The 20,597-nt window shown below is 52.1% G+C and overlaps 1 protein-coding gene across 1 annotated transcript; it reads left to right on the top strand.

The window, feature by feature from the left end:
• The first annotated feature begins 793 nt into the window (after positions 1-793).
• On the top strand, positions 794-2,182 carry CPLX2 (complexin 2). The gene is made up of 3 exons (XM_069597399.1): positions 794-894; positions 1,038-1,213; positions 1,973-2,182. Exons 1-3 carry the CDS (start codon positions 864-866, stop codon positions 2,168-2,170), a joined length of 405 nt encoding a protein of 134 aa, XP_069453500.1. The 5' UTR covers positions 794-863; the 3' UTR covers positions 2,171-2,182.
• The last annotated feature ends 18,415 nt before the right edge of the window (positions 2,183-20,597 follow it).

The raw sequence follows: 20,597 nt of genomic DNA, 5'->3' as shown, positions 1-20,597 counted from the left end.
AAGATGAGGGCTTTAAAATATGGATCAGAAGTCATTTGACAGCATCTATGTGCCTGGCACAGAGAAGGCGATGGCACCCCACTCCAGTACTCTTGCCTGGAAAATCCCATGGTTGGAGGAGCCTGGAAGGCTGCAGTCCATGGGGTCGCTGAGGGTCAGACACGACTGAGTGACTTCACTTTCACTTTTCACTTTCATGCATTGGAGAAGGAAATGGCAACCCACTCCAGTGTTCTTGCCTGGAGAGTTCCAGGGATGGGGGAGCCTGGTGGGCTGTCGTCTATGGGGTCGCACAGAGTCGGACATGACTGAAGCGACTTAGCAGCAGCAGCAGCATGTGCCTGGCACAGGGCTTCACAATAGCTCAGTGGTTAAAAAAAAATCACCTGCAATTCAGGAGACATAGGAACCATGGGTTGGATCCCTGGGTCAGAAAGATCCCCTGGAGAAAGAAATGACAACACACTCCAGGATGCTTGCTTGGGAAATCCCATGGACAGAGAAGCCTGGTGGGCTGCAGTCCATGGGGTTGCAAAGAGTAACCAGACAGGACTGAGGGACTGAGCATGCTCACGCACTCACACCTTGCATGAAGCAGGTGCTCAGGAAACAGTTCCTTTCCATCCCCTTTCCCTGAAGTACCAAGCACTGGGTCTTAGTGTCTGACTGATGGTGCCTGATGCTGAACTAGAGTAAGGCGTTCCTCTGTCTGACTCCACCAGCCTGCCTATGCATAGGCCTCACCCATCTGACCTCCAACTCCTCTTTTTGCAGGTAGCCGCATCGCCCCCAAGCCAGGCCTGCCTGGAGCCCTGCATGCAAATTCAGCCGCTGGCTAGGGCACACTAAGGCACGTTGTAGGCATGGACTTCGTCATGAAGCAGGCCCTTGGAGGTGAGGCCCCAGCCCTACACCCCCTTCTCCCCGCCCCCCACCCGCTCCCCACTCCCAACCCAGGGGCCTCAGTGCCCTGGGGCTCCCTCTGCCAGCCTTGCTACCATGACGCAGCCTCTTCCTCCCCCAATCCTTCCCGACAGGGGCCACCAAGGACATGGGGAAGATGCTGGGCGGAGAGGAGGAGAAGGACCCTGACGCACAGAAGAAGGAAGAGGAGCGGCAGGAGGCCCTTCGGCAGCAAGAGGAGGAGCGCAAGGCCAAGCACGCCCGCATGGAGGCCGAGCGTGAGAAGGTCCGGCAGCAGATACGAGACAAGGTCAGCACCATCCTCCCGCCCATCCTAGAGTATAGGGGGTAAAAGAGGTCCCCCACAACCTCAGCTTGCCCTGAATCCCAGGGCTCACCTTAGACCTAGTTCCCTCTGAGCCTCACTCTTTTCATCAGAAAAATGCATGTCACAGAACACCCTCCCTCAAGGACCGTTTTGGAGATTAACTAAGATAGTGCACACAGTACCTGCTCCCGAATGTTTGCTGCTATAGGTCCATGACCTTGTGCCCGAAATCCTGGAGACCATACAAGTTTGGAATCCAGCATTTAGATGTTTGGGGGAAGGACTATAGTGCCCCAAGCACTGTCATGGGTCACTTCCAGTGGGTTTGCAGCTGCCACCCTGTGCCAAACAGTTCAATACTTGTCTGCTTGCCCTGCAGAAAAATCAAGGCTCTAAATAGCCTCCCATCAGCTCAAGACAAGTTTTGTCACCAAAATTGGGTCCCAAGCATGTGGGAGACCCTTCAGTATTCAAATCTTGAAAGATTTCAAACAAAAGCAGAGAAATTATGGGGGCAGGTATTTATTTTAAAAGAAACCCCATGCATCGTCTCTCTCTTGTTAAAAACCCACAGAAGACAGGCCCAATCCCACCAGGAAGATGCCCTTATGCCCATTTTACAGATGAGAGGCCCGAGGCTTAGCAAGTTCCCATGGGCTGCCCCAGCTGCACGTGCATGACTGTGAGACTCAGCTCTCTCCTTGCCCCATTCACGCTCCTCTCTACCCTTCCCCTCCCCAGTATGGGCTGAAGAAGAAGGAGGAGAAGGAGGCCGAGGAGAAGGCGGCCCTGGAGCAGCCCTGCGAGGGGAGCCTGACCCGGCCCAAGAAGGCCATCCCGGCAGGCTGCGGGGACGAGGAGGAGGAGGAGGAGGAGAGCATCCTGGACACGGTGCTCAAATACCTGCCCGGGCCACTGCAGGACATGTTCAAGAAGTAACCGGCCCCCTCAACCCCCGGCCCCATCCACTTGTTACTTTTTTTTTTTTTTTTGGTTCTTTCTTTTCTTTTTATTCTGTTAAGTCTCAGTTCTGAAGGGGAAAACCTCAGTTGGCCTCTGCCCCACTTCCCTGGCCAGGGGCTCCTCCCCCTCAGCACTCCTTCATGGCCCCTTCACCCAGGGTATCCCGCCTCCATCACCTCACTCGCAAGTTGCTTGAAAAGAAGAAGACAGCTTCTCTCCAACAGGAAGTGTTGAGCCCAAGGCGGGAGGCACTGGAGGCCCCCTCCAGAAGCCTGAGGTTTGTGCCGGTGTGGTGATGCCCATACATTCCTTCACGCGCCCCACTGCCAGGAGGACCGCTGTCCCCAGCCAGCCAAAGTCACGACACATTCCAGCCCTGCCCAGCATGCTGACCTTTGGCCTCTAAATCCCCGTGGGCCTCCAGGTCAGGGCAGGGGTTGAGTGGCCTGGCTCTGAGAAAGGGAGTCAGGGTAAGTCTGGCCTATCAGGGCCTAGCCTGAGGCTGGCCTGCTCTGTTGTGGCCAGGCCCGGGGCTGGGCAGGAGGCTGGGGCTCTCCTTCTTGCCTCCCTCTAATGACACCCGGTCCAGGAGCACCCCTCCACCACCCCCACCCGAAGAGGCACAGCCCCTGCCAAGCCAGTCCCTCCACACGGATCCTCTGTGGACTTTGACTCATCTATGGAGGGACCCCAGGGTAGGGCAGCCCCTTGTCCCTCCCCCCACTCCACTTAGGTCTGGAGCCCCACTGCCAGGCTGGGCCCCCCCAGCCAAGGGGCTGCCCAGGCCCCCAGAAAACACTTGGAGCCATTGGGCAGCGATGGCCCATGCCGTGGGACTCCCCCACTGGCGCAGCCTCGCTGCCCCCATTCTTACCCACCCCTCTTCCTCACATTGTCCTGTTCATGGGCTTCCAGGGCTCCACAGTCCCCAGGAAGACCACTGTTGACCTTCCTGGCCAAAGCCCCAAGCTTTTGGGGAAAAGCCAGTTCCCACTTGACAGAAGGTGTCTGTTCATTCATCTCACTGGCCAAGAACAATCTCTCCTCTAGGATGTGAGACGGACATTTGCTCCCCCCACCCCAAAGTTTCAAGGCCTCCTTCTCAGTCAGTCGTGTGAGACCGAGGGAGTCACGGAGCACATGAGAGAGGACGGTGTGTGTCCAGCCATGCATGAATGTGCAGGTGGAGACTGTATCAGCAACTGTGTGTCCAGAGGTCACACATATAGCCAGCCCTATGCTTAGTGTCTTGAGATTTTGTGTGTGTGTGTTAGTCATCATCCCTGTGTCAGAGACCCATGTGTGTTAGGCAGCCTTGTATACGTACGCTTGTTTGAGGCGGTATGTATGAGTTGAGATTGTCATATGTGCGAACTAACCATCTCGTATGTGTGTTACAGCTTGCATGAGTTAGCCCGTATCTGCAATTGTTTTCAAAAACAGTGTATACATCAGGAGTGGTAAGAACGTGTTAGATATTGTAAAAGTATGTGTTTGAGAGAGCTGTCAGATATGCTGAGACTATTGTATGCACGTGTGTGGGCTCTGAAAAAGCAGTTGTGTGCTGGATGTGTGCTTGGGGAAAAGGAATATAGGTAAGATGACTGCTGTTGGACCCAAAACCACTAGTCACGGGTGCCCACATCCAACAGGAGACCTTGTCCTTGGCCTGGAGTCCTCCTGCCCTTGGGGGGTTCCTGCCTGAAGTCCTAGAAGTCCACTGAGACAGACACAGGCAGTGCCCCAAGAAGCCATGCTGGCCCCCACTAGGGCCTACCCCAAAAGCAGGGGCCAGGGAGGGGGCGACTTGCCTGCCCCGAAGTCCCTGCCCCATTGGCCCCAGTTTGCATTCTGCAGGTTTTCCATTTTAGTGAATTTATGCTTTTATTTCAGAGACAGACATGTGTCTTGTCTGTCTGTTTCCAATAGTTAAAGCCATATCAGTTAGACTGCAATACTTTAAAGACAAGACGAAACAATCCATATGTTTAGGGAACCTGAAAAGTCCCCTGGTCTGTCCCTTCTCTGGGGAGCAGGGCCTCAGCAGCTCCAGTTCCCTGGACACGCCCTTCTCCCCCGCCCCTACCACCTCCGCTGTGCCCCCGTGTCCTGCCCCCCAGGGGGCCTGTGTCTGTGCCTGTGTCTGTGATGGGGAGCCACCTTGCACCCCTGTTGTCTGCTTGTCTGTTTGTGTCTGTTATCCTGGGCAGGATGGTCATTCTCAGGGGCCCCAAGGGCCTGAGGCAGAAACAGACAGGGTCCAATCTTGGGGCCGCAGACCTCCCCGACCCTGTGTGTAGATTCCACCTAGACACAGGGATGGACCTCAAGTGTTCAGAGAGGTCTCCCTCTTGACAAGGGCCCACAGACCTCAGAGGTGGTACCAAGGCACAGAGAATGAGAGATGGGCAGTGGAGACTAAGGTGCAGGGGGCTTCAGATGCACAGGGGAACCTAACCACACATGCAGGACATCCCAGGCAGGCCTGAGGAGCGCCAGACCCTCAGAGGGTGTCTCTCAAGTCTTCACAGCCCCTCTGCACCCCCAGAGTGGGCTCAGGGCTTTTCCCAGAGGAGAGTGCCTTCCAGGCTGTCTGGCTTTAGGCTGGCGCACATCCTGGACTCCTCCAGCCTGCTTCTGAGCTGCAGGATTAGCCGTCTTTCTGGAGGAGGAGACAGGGGAAGAATTTCTGCTGGGGCATACACTTCCAGGGGATGACTCCTGGGTCCAGAGAAACACGATGACCATCGTTCTTGACACAGACCTCACTGTGGAAAGAGGCTAATATGTGACCAGAGCGGATGTCATGGGCACACCTGCCGGGGCACAGAATGTTTGTGGGGCACTCTAGTCGGGAATGGATGGTCCCATGAAGTACATGGGGTGAGAGGGACATGAGGCCGCTGATGGGAGGACGCAGAGCATACGTCACACCCAAATGCGGTAGTGTGCATGCCACACACTCAGGAGGCGGGGCAGGGAGGGAGTAACCCCACAATCCACATGCGCACGCACGGCATACAAGGGAGGCATCCCCTAGCTGGGAGAAAGGAGCAGTCAGTGCCCATGAGTGAAAACAGAACAAGAGGCCAAGGGAAGGCCTCCTTCTTGCTGTGTGTCTGGGAACTGACCATCGAAGAGCAGAGAAGGGGCTTCTCTAGGCCCCCTGTGCTGGGCACAGGTACATCCTGCGTTCCAGGGCCGGAAGGTGTCCTTAACTACGAAGCAGTCTCCTCCAAATGCAAGGTCAAGAGACCCTTTCAGATGTGAGAGAGGGCAAGAGCCAGAGAGAGACAAGGGGACAGAATAACTCCAGCTCAGGTCCCTTTCAGATGAGACAGCTGGTGAGCAAAACAGCCTCCCCACAGGCACCTGGCTAGAGTAAAAGGGGGGCAAAGCAGCAGCCCCAGGAGCCCCTGAGCCCAGCTGGCAGGGCTGCCCGCCACCACCATGCCGCTGCTCCATCTGACTGGGTCCCTCACGCCGTTGACGTGGGGACCAGCACGGGGGCTGGGGTCAGACTGGCACTGAGGACAGGCCCCCCACACACCACCTCTGCTCTCCTCCCACTTGTGTCCCCCATCTTCACTGCAGAGAGTAAGAGGCGCTCCTGCTGGCCCTCGGGGCGGGGCTGGGGGTCCCAGGGAGGCCCGGGCGAGGACGGCCATCCTACCCATGTGGGGGAACCCCTTCCCCACCTCTGTGCTGTGTCCTTGTTGCTCTGCTTCCTTTAAATGTGTCAGTGCCTGGGGGAGGGGAGGGGCACCCCTTCACGCCCCCTGAACCTGACCAAAAGCCATGGCTGTTGCTCCCCCTTTGTATGACGCAGATGCTAAGATGTACCAAACCAACCACGACACAAAGAAAAGACCTTGTACAGTAGCTCTCGGTCTGTCTGTCCTCTTCTGTCCATCGGCACCGCCTGGGCGACGTGCGACACCGGCTGAGATGAGGGGCCAACCCACAGAGCTGGAGAGGCCCCAGAAAACCTTCCCTTTTACCTTCACTTCTGGCCAGGACATTCTGGCAACGAGTGACCCCCAGAAACCAGCTGAGGCCAGAGTGAGGGCTGGCTCCAGAGATTCAGGGCCATTCACATCCTGCCCTTCAAAGCCAGCTGGCAACCCCAGGAGCTGCTGGCTCAGCCTGACTGTAAGCCCCACACCTCATCTCTTGCCACCCTTTCCCACAAGTTCCTTGGGTGTGGCATCCTGACACAGAGTCAAGTCACATCAGTTCAGTTCAGTTCAGTCGCTTAGTCATGCCCAACTCTTTGTAACCCCATGAACTGCAGCATGCCAGGCCTCCCTCCATCACCAACTCCCAAAGCCCACCCAAACCCATGTCCATTGAGTCAGTGATGTCATCCAGCCATCTCATCCTCTGTCATCCCCTTCTCCTCCTGCCTTCAATCTTTCCCAGCATCAGGATCTTTTCAAATGAGTCAGCTCTTCGCATCAGGTGGCCAAAGTATTGGAGTTTCAGCTTCAACATCAGTCCTCCCAACGAACAGCCAGGACTGCTCTCCTTTAGGATGGACTGGTTGGATCTCCTTGCAGTCCAAGGGACTCTCAAGAGTCTTCTCCAACACCACAGTTCAAAAGCATCAATTATTCCGCACTCAGCTTTTTTTATAGTCCAACTAAGTCTGTCTCTGGTTGTCTCACCAATATTGATGGAGTTTCTACCTCTGCTAGGCTGTGTGCAGGAGGCTGGGGACCCAGAGAAAGGATGCCATTCAGCATTGCTCCTGGACACAGACACATGCCAGGCCTTGTTGAGGGTCAGGACTAGATCACCTTTGGCTACCCCTCCCCCGCATAACCCTTCCTTAAGCTAAGCCTCTTCTCTCTGCTTGGATAGACATTCATTCCCCACACCATGGTCTCCTAAACTGTATCTCTTCCCTTCTGTCCACCCTTTGCCCACCACCCCATCCCACCTAAAAGACTCATCTAAAACTCAGACTTAGCCATGTCACTCTGCTGCCCAACACCCTCCAGTGGTTTACAGGGCAGCATCACCATTGTCAAAATGGCCGTGTGTGATATGACCCCCGCCGGCTAGGTCTGACCCCACCTAACTGTGCTCCAACCACCACCCCGCCCCCCACTGGTTCCCACACATCTCATGCTGCTTCCTGTTTGCCTATTCTGTCCCCTCTGCCTAAAATGAACGGTGCCCTTCCCCTCCCTAGCTTCTCAAGACCCAGTGCCACTGTCCCCTCCTGCATGACGCTGGAAAAGACCCTGATGCTGGGAGGGATTGGGGGCAGGAGGAGAAGGGGACGACGGAGGGTGAGATGGCTGGATGGCATCACCGACTCGATGGACATGGGTCTGAGTAAGCTCTGGGAGTTGGTGATGGACAGGGAGCCTGGCGTGCTGCAGACCATGGGGTCGCAAAGAGTCGGACATGACTGAGTGACTGAACTGAATTGAACTGATTGGTTAGGAGTCACAGGATCCAACCACAGTTGCAGGGAAAGGACTACACAAGGGTACAGACGCTGGGACAGGGGTCACTCGGGTCATCTTAGAGTCTGCTCCCACAGAGGCCGAGGCAGCCCCTTCCCCACAGAGGAGCAGGAGTTAAGCACAGCTTCAGTGGAGCCAAGCCACAAACTTCTTCTGCCCTGGATGGTGGGGGAAGTGTCTCAGAGCAGGGCAGGGGCCAATGCTATGCTCTCTTGGGGCTTCTCCAAGACTGAGGCCATTCTCAGAGCTGGGGTCCAGGTTCCGAGGCCCTTTTCTAGCCTGGGAGTTGGAGAAAAATGGTCCGTGAGGGCCTCTTGCTTCCCTGGCAGTCCACCTGTGTACTCCACCAGTATGCCAGCCATGTCCCTCCAAGGCCCAGGTCCCTCCTCAGTAAACTAACAGCTCCAGGCATTCAGATGTTTATTCTCTGCCTCCCTTTCCTCTCTTTTACCTCAGATGCACCCCAAAGCGCCCTGGTGGGAAATGCCAGCATTCTCTGACTCTGGGCCTTGCATGTTTTGTCCTAAAGAGTCAGTTAAACAGTACTTACTGTGCTCCCACCACCTGCCAGGCAGCACTAGGTAGTTCTAGGTACCAAGAACATCAACTAACAGCCCTTCCATCCAGAAATCTACTCATTAGTGGAAGAAACGGGCAGATACACAGACCTATCACCCACCTAAATATCTGCAACGATACAGGCAAACTCCAGGCACTTGAGGAAGGATCCCAGAAAGAGGCGGCATCTGAAATGAGTCTTAAACGAGGAAGAGTCAAGCTGGTAGAGGAGGGCACCGCAGGCAAATGAACTGGCATTGCCTGACATGGGTGGTGGAGGAGGTTAGGAAGAGGTGAGGGATGTCTACAGGAACTTGAGTTCTTGGTGAAAAGCTGAGAGTCTGGGGACACCAACCAGGGTGGGATATCACACAGTGGAGCTTGGGCTCTTCCTGCAGGTGGTGGGGAGTCCTTGAAGGGTCCTTAGAAGAGTGTGACCTGATCAGATTGAGGAAGACCATTAGGGTTGTGAAGAGGATGAACTAGGAGCCTAGGGAGGAAGTGGGGCAATATCAAGATCAGACATGGCAATACCTGACCTCAGGCAGTGGCAAGTGAGTGGGGAGCAGTGGGTAGACCAGAAGGCCATATAGGAGGGAAGACTGGCAGGACATGAGGATTGGCTGTGAGGGGTATGGAGAAGGGCCAATGCTTGTGTCTCCATCTTAAGTGTTAATAGGAAGATAATGAGTTTGATCTGGGTTTCTGGGTTTGAGGCACCTGAGGAAGAGTCCAGTAGGGAGTCTGGAGGGCAGGAGAAGCACAAACCATGTGATTGCTGGGCTAGCCCTCCAATGGAGTGATGTCTTGACCATTTAGCTCACCACAGGGAGCAAAGCACAGGACATCAAGCAACCTGGACTGGGAGGAGGATTTAGCTAAATGCGTCCTCCCATGCTACTCAGGGGTCCCTCCTGTGCCATCTCTGGTACAGGGCACTCTGCTTGCACGTTTCCCGTGCCCTGCCCCCCCACCAGAGTGAGGGAGAGACCCTTACAGAGAGAAGCAGACAGGTCCTAAACCAGGAGCTGCCAGGAGACAGGGAGTTAATGAAGCCTCCTCCAGCATCCCTCTAATTGGCTGCAAAACTCTGCTTTCAGAGCACTCACTTAGTGCCTGTAATTAATTGGGGCTTTCTGCCTTATCTGAGAGATGATTTGATACCCCCCAAGGACAGTGTTTTCTTAGCTGGATCCTCTAGCTGGAGCTGTGTCTGCACACTGGCCTCTCCATGGTGCACCGACTGTGACTGCAGGCTCCTGCAGGGCTCTTCCCCATTCCAGGCAGGAACCGAGTGGTGCAGACTCAGGGTACAGGCTGAATGGGTGGGGCCAGGGGCTGACATTACCATCTCCTTGGGCTCCAGGGCCAGGCACCCACTCCATCCTGGGACAGGCCCGTGGTCTCCAGCTCTTGGCCACACTGACTCACATTAACTCTCATAGTAAGAGGCACTTGGCATGACCTTGTCTACAAGAGGGTCAAGGCAGTGCATCTTAAAGTATATGGGGTGGGGGCGGAAGCTTCCACTTACTAAGCCCCTGCTACATGGCATCCACAGGGTGGATTGCTTTAAAGGCATCACCTCTGCTCATCCTGACAGGAGTCTCTGAGGTCAGGTTTGTGCTCGTTTTCCTCATGAGAACACCAACGCTCAGAAGTAGAGGTTTATAATGGGAATAGGCACAGGCTTTGGTTTTCAGACAAACCTGGCTTTGAATCCTGATTCTTTCTGTCTGGTCTTGGGTAGATGATTCAATTTCTCTGAACCTTGGTTTCTTTATCTTTAAAATATATATATTGAGTACAATAATGCTCAACCTGACTAACACCACCAGGGTCTCTGAAGGAATTAAAGAAAATAATGTCTATAGGTCTACTGGCACAGTACCCAGCATGGAGCAGGTACCTAAAAAGTGACAGCCATTACTACAAAATGCTACTTCTTCCATGGGCAGACTGATGAAGACAAATAAGAGGAGGACCGGAAAGGAGGGAGAAGATATGGAAATGAGAAGGAAAAGAATTAATTTCCATAGTAAATTGAGAAGCCTGGATTTAAAGCCAAGTGTATTTCATGTCTTTTCTCTGTAACACAAGACAAGCTGGGAGACAAGGGTCACAAGTGAGAAGGGAGGCAGAAGGGAGTAACTGTCTTTTGCAGGAAGCTCTTTTCAGCTCAAAAGAGACTTAGGAATATGTATTAGTTATCTGTCACTGTGTAGTGGCTTCAAGCAATGAACATCTCTTTTCTCTCTCAGTTGCTAGAATCTGGAGTGACTTGACTTGGTGGTCCCGGGCTGAGATCTCTGGTGAAGCTGGGGCTGCAGTCTCATCCGAAGGCTTGACTGGGGCTGGAGGACCCCCTGCCAAGATGGCTCAGACACATTGCTGGCAAGCTGGTGCTGGCTGCTGGCAGGAGGCTACCTTTTCAGGAGGGCCTCTCCTGAGGGCCTCTTGAATGTCCTCACAATGTGGCAGCTGGCCTCCCCTGGAGTGAGTAATCCATGAGAGCAAGGTAGAAGCTGCAACATCTTCCATGACCTAGGTTCAGAGGTCACCCACCATCACTTCTGCAATATCCTGTTGGTCACATAAACTAGCTCTGATTCAGTGTGGGAGGATCCTGCACGGGACATGGGCACCAGGAGGAAAGGGCACTGGAGGTCGGGGAGCATCCTGGAAGTGGACTACTTCATGATCCATGCCTCAGCCCATCTTCACACTCTAGTCAACAGACATTCCTTCCTTCCTCCATCCACATGACAAACTCTTCCCAAGGGCCTCCTCATGGCCAAACACTGGGCTAGGCACTGACCCTCCAATCTGAATGACGTAGTCATAGGAGCTGAGAATTCAGAACCACACACCAACATACGGTAAATCGCTGTGAGCAAACATTTGGATTTTTCCCTTCAGTTCTGGCCCCAAACCCAGCTTGTAACATTGAAGCAATTTGACCTTGAGCAAATTATTTTATCCCTCAGAGCCTCCATATAAAAGGATAATAGTATCTGCACTGCACAGCAATTGCAACAAGTGTATTAAAATACCTAGCACATAGCAAGTTCTCAATAAATGATGACTAATACTTTCAGTATTATTACTTTGAGTAAATGGAGAGTGCACTCCCAAATCTAGGCGGTGGCCCTATCTAGGCTTCCCCTGTCCCACGAGAGAGATCTGGGGCTCTTTGACCCCAAGGCTGCCCCCTGGGTCCTGCCTGTACCTCCTCCCAAAGCCCTGCCGTGACTGACAGTCTGAGACTCCTGGCTGCCAGCCCTAATCAGTAGCTCCAGCCGAGACCTCGAATTGATTTGCCATCGTTTAGCTGGGAAGCGAGAGCTCTTCTTGACTCTCAGCCAAAATCTATTCTGTGATAGCAAAGTAATCACCTCCGTGGCAGGTGTGCGGAGACTGTGATAGAGATCTCGGACAAAAGTCTCCATCCTGCACCCAGAACCTGAGCTCACTGCAGTTCGTCGCTGGTCCCCCTTCTCCTGCCTGTGTGTGGCTTGCTTTGTGCGTCCCCACAAGCGGCATGTGTACCCCCACCCCAGCCCTGGCACACACACATCCATACTTCACGTGGTCTAATGCAGTGAGCAGCTGGCAAATTTTGCAGAAAGTGCAACAACCTGGGGATCCTTAAAAAATACTGATGCCTGGCTCAGGCCTCCAGACATTCTGATCCAATTAGTAAGGGGTGCCCCCTGGGCACTGGGGTTCTCGTCAGTTATCCTGGAGGTTCTTATGGGCAGCACGGTTGTGGAACTGCTAGTCTGGTGCCCACAGCAGTAGCTTCACCTAGATGCATGTCCCTCCACACTCATTTAGCACTCGACAGTTGTTTACTGAACATGGACAACGTGCCAGGCACTATTCTAGGAGATGGAGAGTCCACAGAGAACAAAGTCACTGCCTGAGCTCATGAAGCTGGCATTCTGATCAAAGAGGCAGATGAGAAATTATGACAAAATTATAAGGAAAACACATAATATGCTAGATGAGAATAAATGCCTGAAAGGTCACACGTGGCCAAGGCCACCTTTATATTACACCTGGGTCACCCACACACCAGCTGGAGCTGCCCCCTACAGCTGACCAAGCCCAGGCTGAGCCTCCACTTCAGCCGTATATGAACCCAACTCTCACAAAGACCCCCCACCTGGTCACACTCTAAGCCCTGACACCAGGCACAGGGTGAGGTTTAGCCCCAGTGGCAGATAAGCCCTAAGTCCTGGCAGTCCCCGACCATCTGCTCAGGCCCCCAGTTCTCACATGAACCCAGCACTTTATCTGGAAGATTAAGCCTCTCTGGCCCCACTGCAGATCCCAAACTTAGCCCTACTCTCCGAAACTTCCCCCACAGAAAAACTACAGGGTTTTCTAAGAATTCTTACTACTAGTATTTAGAGGCACAAGAAAACAGATGGACTAAACAGATGGGAAATGCCCCCAAGTGGTAGGGTTGTTGATGCTGGAAGGTCCTTTAGAAAGCATCCCACCTCTCCCCTTCATTTTACAGCCAGGCCCAGAGAAGTTAATAAGTAACTTGCTCAAGGGCACACAGCAAGCCCACAGCAGAGCCAGAATGGGAACCCAGGTCTCCTCTTAATTCAGTGCTCTCTCTGCTACCTTCTGTCCTAAGACAGCGTAGGGAGCATTGCCCATCTGGTAAAATAGCTCCGAGAATTTCCTTTGGGAACCCACTCTTCCCCTGTTCTCTACCCAGGATTGGGTCAAATCCAATCCAGCCAGCACCAGGTATTCCCATGACCCTGTGATCAGTTGTGGGCAAGACTCAGGAGCCAGGGGAGGCAAAGCAGAGACCCAGCAGCTCCTCTGGAACCTTGAGCTATGGGGCAGGAGTGGCTGCTGCCATATTGTTATTTCATGTGGACTGAGGACTAAGCCAACCTGGGATGGACAGCCCATTTGGGAGATGAAGAGAAATGGAGTTGCACGGACATCCGCTGACCCCAACCAAGCCATACCGAGAGGAATTCTCACCTCTGGTTCTTTTTTAGCTTCGTGAGTCAAAAAAATCGGCCTTGTGCTTAAAGCCAGTTTGGAGTGGGTTTTTCTTACCTGAAGATCTGACCACTACAGACAGGAATCCCTTTCCAGCTCTCTCAGAAACACTCTCACCTGCATCAAATCACCTACTCTCTGACCCCACCCCACCTCTTTTGCTCTTGGTCTCCCCAACTCTTAGAGTTTCACAGAGTCTGGTCCCTAAATTCACACAGTACTACTTCTCCCTTCTTCCACATTGTGTTGGGCAGAACAGGGTTTCCCTGCAAAGATGTGCACATCCTAATCTTTGGAACCTGTGAATATGTTGTTACTATACACAGCAAAGAGGAATTAATCCTGCAGATGAATTTAAGGTTGCTAATCATCTGACCTGAAAAAGGGAGATAATCTTAGAAACTCCAGGAATTGGTGATGGACAGGAAGGCCTGGCATGCTGCAGTCCATGGAGTCGCAAAGAGTCGGACACGACTGAGCGACTGAACTGAACTGAATACAGTTGGGCTCACTGTAATCACCAGGATCCTTAAAAAAGAGGAAGCCAGAAGGGAGAACCAGAGAAATGGCAACATGAAAAAGACTCAAGCCAACATTCCAGACCTTGAAAGTGAGGAAAGTGCCCACAAGCCAAGGAAAGTGGAAAAGACCCCATAAGCTAGAAAAACCAAGGAAATGGATTCTCCCCTAGAACCTCCAATAGGACTCTAGCCCTTTCCACCGTTTGAGGCTGGTCCAGTGAGACTGACTCCCATTGGATCTCTGATCTCCAGAACTGTAGAGGAATGAATGTGCTGTTTAAACCACTAACTTTGGGGTGATTTGTCATAATGGTGATGCTGTTGTTGTTCAGTTGCTCAGTTGTGTCTGACTCTTTGCAGTCTTATTGACTGCAGCGCGCCAGGCTTCCCTGTCCTTCACCATTTCCCAGCACTTGCTCAAACTCATGTCCATCCAATCAGTGATGCCATCTAACCATCTCATCCTCTATCATCCCCTTACCCTCCTGCCTCCTGAGGGTCTTTTCCAACAAGTCAATTTTTTGCATCAGGTGGCCAGAATATTGGAGCTTCAGCTTCAGCATCAGTCCTTCAAATGAATATTTAGGATTGATTTCCCTTAGGATTGACTGGTTTGATTGCCCCACAGTCCAAGTGACTCTCAAGAGTCTTCTCCAACAGCACAGTTCAAAAGCATCAATTCTTTGGTGCTCAGCCTTCTTTATGGTCCAATTTTCAGATCCATACATGACTACTAAGTAATATACACATTAAATGACCCTGATGTTACATTAAAGAGATTGGTCAACATCTCATTTCTTTCTGCAGTTCTGGTCAAGCATTTACCATATGCCTAAGCTGGATACTGGGAACACCAACCAGACACCTGACCCTGGCCTTCTAGGCTCCCACAGCCAGCTCGGAGCAGAGGACAGGATCTGTAGTCAATTTGAATGGACAGTGCTAAGTATCATGATGCAGAAGCATATGGGATGCTATGAGAGCCCACAGGAGATGCACCTAAACCTACCAAAGGCAGGGAGAAGGGACATATTCAGGGAACATTTCCTGGAGGAGTCAAAAGCTGAGATCACAACCGAAAGCAGGGAAAGTTGTTCTTGGGGGATGCAACAGCAGACACAAAGACTCAGTGTCTAGAAACATGGCACGTTGTGGGACATGGAGCATGCAAAGGGTGGGAAGGGGTATGGGAGCAGAGGCTCCAGCAGGGGCCGGGCCATGTACAGGCTAGAATGCCAGGATGAATATAAACGTCATCCGCAGGCGGGGGGCATGCATGCATGTGTAATCAATACCTGGTCTCCTGCATTGCAGGCAGATTCTTTACCAACTGAGCTACAAGGGAAGCCATAGTCACTCACTCGTGTCTGACTGTCTGTGACACTTTGGACTGTAGCCCGCCAGTCTTCTCAGTCTGTGGGATTCTCCAGGAAAGAATATTGGCATGGGTTGCCATGTCCTCCTCCGGGGGAGCTTCCCAACCCCATGGATTGAACCCATGTCTCCTGTGTCTCCTGCATTACAGGTGGGTTCTTTACCTGTTGAGCCATCAGGGAAGCTCACAGGTGTGGGGAGCCATGGAGAATTTTAAGCAGGAGAGAGATATGAACAGGGAGCAAGGAGGGTCAAGCAGAGGTTCAGAGACCCACATGCAGACTCCAGGAAAGAAGGAAGGGTAGATGAACTAGGGCACACCCATGGAGAAGGGCGCAGAGAAGACACTGAAGAGCTAATGAAGAATGGAACAGGCTAGGTGTGGCTTCCCATGGTGCATCCAGGAAGGGAGGGAGCTGGGAATAACTGCATTTCCTGGTCTGCTCTAGTGGGAGCCCTTCTCCAAGATGGTGGCACAACGGAGGTGGAGCAGACTTGAAGGAGAAATGAGAAGAGGTAAAGTCAGTGGAGCCTGGAAGCAGCCCCAGGAGATGTCCAGGAGGCAACTGTTCAGAGTGAGTCTGAGCCCGGGGGAGAAATGTGAGTTAGCACAGATGAGCTTCAAGGCTCTGGAAGCCGATGGCCCAACGGAATATTGGGAAGAGAGAAGAGGAGAGGCCAGGCAATTCAGTCACTTAACAGATTTCTCTACAAATGGGAGCAGGAAGACACTTCAAGACTACAAAGAGAATTGTCAGGATACTCAGAGACAGACAAGACAAGGACTGAGGGTCCGCTGGACCCCACAGCTCCCTGCCTAGCCATCATGGCAGCCAAGGAGACTCCAGGATGGCAGTGCATCTGGGAGAGGCCTAGGGACGGCTCTGGGGTCAATCCACCTCCATGACTGCATCCGAGGATGCTTAGGACACCAACCCTACTGCCAAAGAAGTTCCAGTACCATGGTGACAAGTTTAGAGCCTGGAGAACCCCAGTCTCAGCCATGCCCTCATATAATGAGAAGGGGTTCCCCGGTCTGGACAGAGGCAGACAACCTCCCGCAACTTCCACAGTTGCTTTCTTCCCTCCTCTGCCAAGCTCACCATGCTAGGGAGCATTTAATAACTGGCTGCCAGGTCTCCTGGGGACAGACTAATGAAGCTGCCTTCGGCCTCCTGCAGCCGTTGGGGCTCTGAGCCCTGCCCCTCCCCGCCTACTTCCACCCCTCCTGTCAAACCTCCCACTCTCCCCTTTGAAGCGCTCAGGCCTGGGGGCCTCCGTCTGGGCCTTAAATTGTCAAGCTTTAGATGACAAAGGGAGCTCCAGGCTCCAGGAGAGGCCACAAAAGGAGGCACCTGTCTGGGGCAGGGGATCCTGGGGCCAGAACGTCCCTTCCTGGGTCTTACATCTGAGTGTTCTCAGAATGTCTGCTGAGTGGCTGCAGGAAACAGCCAGCACACCCACCCGCCTCCCTTCTAAGGGCATGAGGCTGCACATAGTTCTGCATCCGCATCAAAGTGGTCCCGGTTCGGAAGAACCAGGGTTTGCATATTAAACGAATGTCTCTGCCTCACAATGTGTGACCTTGGGAGCCTAACTTCTTGGAGCCTTGGATCTCTCCTACTTAAAACAGGGACAATGATACCCCCTCACGCAGAACGGATAAAAGGAGGTCATGTATGTGAAGCGCTTGACACAAGGCCTGGGGCACAGAATGTTCGCAATAAATTATACGCCAGAATGTTTCAAACTGCACTCCCTGGCAAGGTGAGGTGTCCAATCAGGATGTGGCTGTTGCCCTGGAAACACAGGTTTCTCTGTACAAAGGGTGAGTGGATGCTGCGGGACTGGCCTCCCCTCTCTGGCTTCCCCTAGGCCGGTTTCTGTCCCTCCAGGGGTTGGTACTAATTTGGAAAACCCTTTTCCTCCTCTTGCTTAATCACCGCGAATCCCTGGAGTGATTTGTCAGACAGATTCCATGGTTAGGCCCATGGATCACAGAAGCTCAGATCTTTCCATTAAACCTCCTTTGTGCATGAGTGCATAGTCGCTTCAATCGTCTTCTACTCTTTGCGACCCTTTGTACCGTACCCCTCCAGGCTTCTCCGTCCATAGGATTCTCCTGGGAAGAGTACTGGAGTGGGTTACCGTGCCCTCCTCCAGAGGCTCTTCCCAACCCAGGGATTGAACACGCAGCTTTTATGTCTCCTGCATTGGCAGGCAGGTTCTTTACCACTGCACAACCTGGGAAGTCCCTTTAAACCTCCTTACTCCAAACTGTAATCCACAAAGTGTGGGGAGGAAACAGGATGCTGCCTCCCCACCTGCGGGGCTGCCTGTGACCAGGCTAGTCCCTAGCAAGGGCCATGGCACTCCTAGGTGTGCTGTTGTCTGGGGCCCTGATTGCCTCCCCTACAGGAGCGCATGAGGGCTTTCCTAACGCCCGGATTTCCCTCAGCCGGGGTCTAAGGAGACCCAGGGGCAGGTCTGTCTCCACAAACCTCTTCTGTGGGCTCCTCTGGGCCCTGTGAGGAACACCCACTTAGTCGGCTTGCATGTCATCTCCTCTCCTTCTAGATGTGGGACCCAATATAACCTTGAGGAATCGCTTCTCCCACACTCTCAACTCCTGTAGTGCCGGATGCCAGAGCTTTAGGTGTGGTCACGTGACCCGGGTCTGATCTGTGAGCGGCTCACACCCTCTAGCCATTTGATTGGTTCAGAAGTAGCCATGTGACCAGGTCTGACCTGTGAGAAGGCCACATTCTTTTAGCCAATTGATTGGTTCAGGGATGGTCACATGACCCAGGTGTGACCAATGAGAGGGCCCCATGCTCCTAGGCATAGTGATTGATTTGGCAATGGCGTGTGACCCAAGTCTGACCAGTGAGAGCCCTACCTGGGACTTTACCTGAAACCACCAGGAAAGAGGCTCCATCTCTCCTGTGCGGTGGCTGAGTTGGCCCAGTAAGAGCTTTGAGCTTCCCGCAGTCATTTTACTACTTATGTGGAAAACTCATCTGGGAGGGCCGCTTATACAGAGGAGCTCAGGGCTAAGCTATGGTGAAAGACACTGATTTGAGCTCTTGAGCACCAGGCGATCACCCCTCCTTCAAAAAGCAGAGTTGCCCATGTCCCACAGCAGCCAAACTTATAAACTCTGAGTTGCCACCTGAATGAATCTAGGGAGTGATAGCACTCCCAAGTGCTGAAGTGAGCATTGACCATCAGGCTCAGGGTCAGACAGAACTGGTTCTGGGCCCCAGCTCTGCATTCCTGCATTCTCAACCTCAGGCAGGCTACGCCTTTTGTATGAGATGCAGTTACATTCTTTTTGAAATGGAGCTAATACCTGAAGGCAAGCTAGAAGACCCCTTACTATTCCTTGGTTAGAGAGTACTACTTCCTCTTCTCTGTCTTGTGAACTCCCACTTAGCCTTCAAAACCCCACTCATTGTAACCTCCAAGCAGTCTTATTATTCCTTCCAACCCTCCCCCTACAGAGATAATACATATTGAGAGCTTACTATATGACAGGCATTGTGCTATTGCATTAGGGTACACAATAACCCTAAAAGATGGGAGCTAAAATATCCCTATTTTTCAAAGAACACATCAGAAACTCAAAGAATTTAATTAACTTACGCAGAATCATACCTTCCTCTCTGGTGTTGTTTCTTGTTAGTCTCCCCTCCCCACCCCCAACAAGATTCTGAACTCCTTGACCTTGTGCAGCCCTGCATCCTTATCCACTCACCAGAGAGCCTTTACCATCAGTCGGAAGCATTCACACACAGGCTGACCACCAAGAAAGACTCATGCATACTCCTTCCTATTTATCTAGCCATCTTTCTCCTCACCTGCGTCGCCCTGACATTCACCAAGTGTCGCCAGGAAAGATGAGGAGGGTGCACTCTAATGCTGATGCCAAAAGCTCAGCTTCTCCATACATCAGTGCTGAATAAAATCTTGGAGACAGTTTGGTTGAAGTAGAAAAGGAGAGCTTTATTTTTGCCAGGCAAAGGGGGCCACAGCAGGCTAACACCCTCAAAACCATGTGCCGCAACTTGCCAAAGACAGTGAGAAGTTTTATAGTAATTGTTCAAAGAGGGTGTGAGCAGCTTGTGGACATTCCTCTGATGGGTTGGTGGTGAGGCAAGTAGGAGTCTGCATCATCAGCCTTCAGGTCCAGCTGGTCTGAGGTCTACATGAGTGTGGGCAGCATATGACTAATCATTAACCTTCCCACCTGGAGGGGGTTTGAATATCTGCAGAATGGCTCAGAGATATGTTGTGTGTATCTGTTGATGGGGAAACAGAACCTTGCCCCAAGGCTGCTCTTGATTGCTTGTTTCTCCCTGGTCTCGCATCCCCTCCCTTCCCTAATTAACAACTGCTTGAGTCCACCGATCGGAACTCAGGGAAGGTTATGGAGGCTAAATGAAAGCTGTTTCCTATAATCAAAGAAATGAGGGACACAGAAAGGCCTTGTGCCCTGGAGCCCAAGGGGGCACAAGGGGGCACCAACAAGGCCCCTGCACAGTATCAACGCCTCAGGGACCCAGTGGATCTGTAAAGAAGAAAGTGGGTGGCAAGGAGACTTCAGTTAAAGGAGAACTGACTTCTCTGGGTGGCCAGTGACTCTCTAAAGATTTGGAAATATCTGCTAGATACATCATTAATAGCTCAGTTAGTAAATCATCTGCCTGCAATGCAGGAGACCCGAGTTCAATTCCTGGGTCGGGAAGATCTCCTGGAGAAGAAAATGGCAACCCACTCCAGTATTCTTGCCTGGAGAATCCCATGGGCAGAGGAGCCTGGCGGGCTACAGTCCATGGGGTCGCAAGAGTCAGCCACGACTTGGCAGCTAAAACCACCACCATTGTAAGTGAAACTCAAAGGAATATCTATTCTTATTGTTTGTTTTCCTTAACCAAAACTGGGAGGATACACAAGAATCTAATACAAGGGTTTATTTGTGGTGAGGGGTTGAGAACAGACTGGATGGCAACAAGTGTGGGAGTTTAGACTTTTCTTTTTATTCTGTTTTGTACTGTTTTGATTTCCAAACTCTAAGAATGTATTATCTATTTAAAATAAAACAAAAAATGTTAAATAACAGAAGAAGAAAGCCCCATTTATCTCCAGCTGACTGTTGCCATGCAAAGATGTGGGTCCTGCATTGCCAGAGTTTGCAGTTCAGAAGAAAACAGAATACAGGATTTTAATGTGAACTAGCCCCATTTTTAAATGTCAGGAATGACGTTTTCACATTTGAAAAATCACTGAATTTGGGGTTCATCTTGCAATTGATGGCATGTCTGGGTTTGTGAGCTTTTCTTCCTTAATGGTACATAAAATGGAGGTACATCTTCAATCAGTCTCACAGTAGGTTTGATGAAATAATACAGTAATGGTAATGTAAATAAAGGACTTCCC

Source organism: Ovis canadensis, chromosome 7 (genome assembly GCF_042477335.2).
Source record: "Ovis canadensis isolate MfBH-ARS-UI-01 breed Bighorn chromosome 7, ARS-UI_OviCan_v2, whole genome shotgun sequence".
Classification (NCBI taxonomy): domain Eukaryota; kingdom Metazoa; phylum Chordata; class Mammalia; order Artiodactyla; family Bovidae; genus Ovis; species Ovis canadensis.
This window is presented reverse-complemented; position numbering and strand designations above follow the sequence as displayed.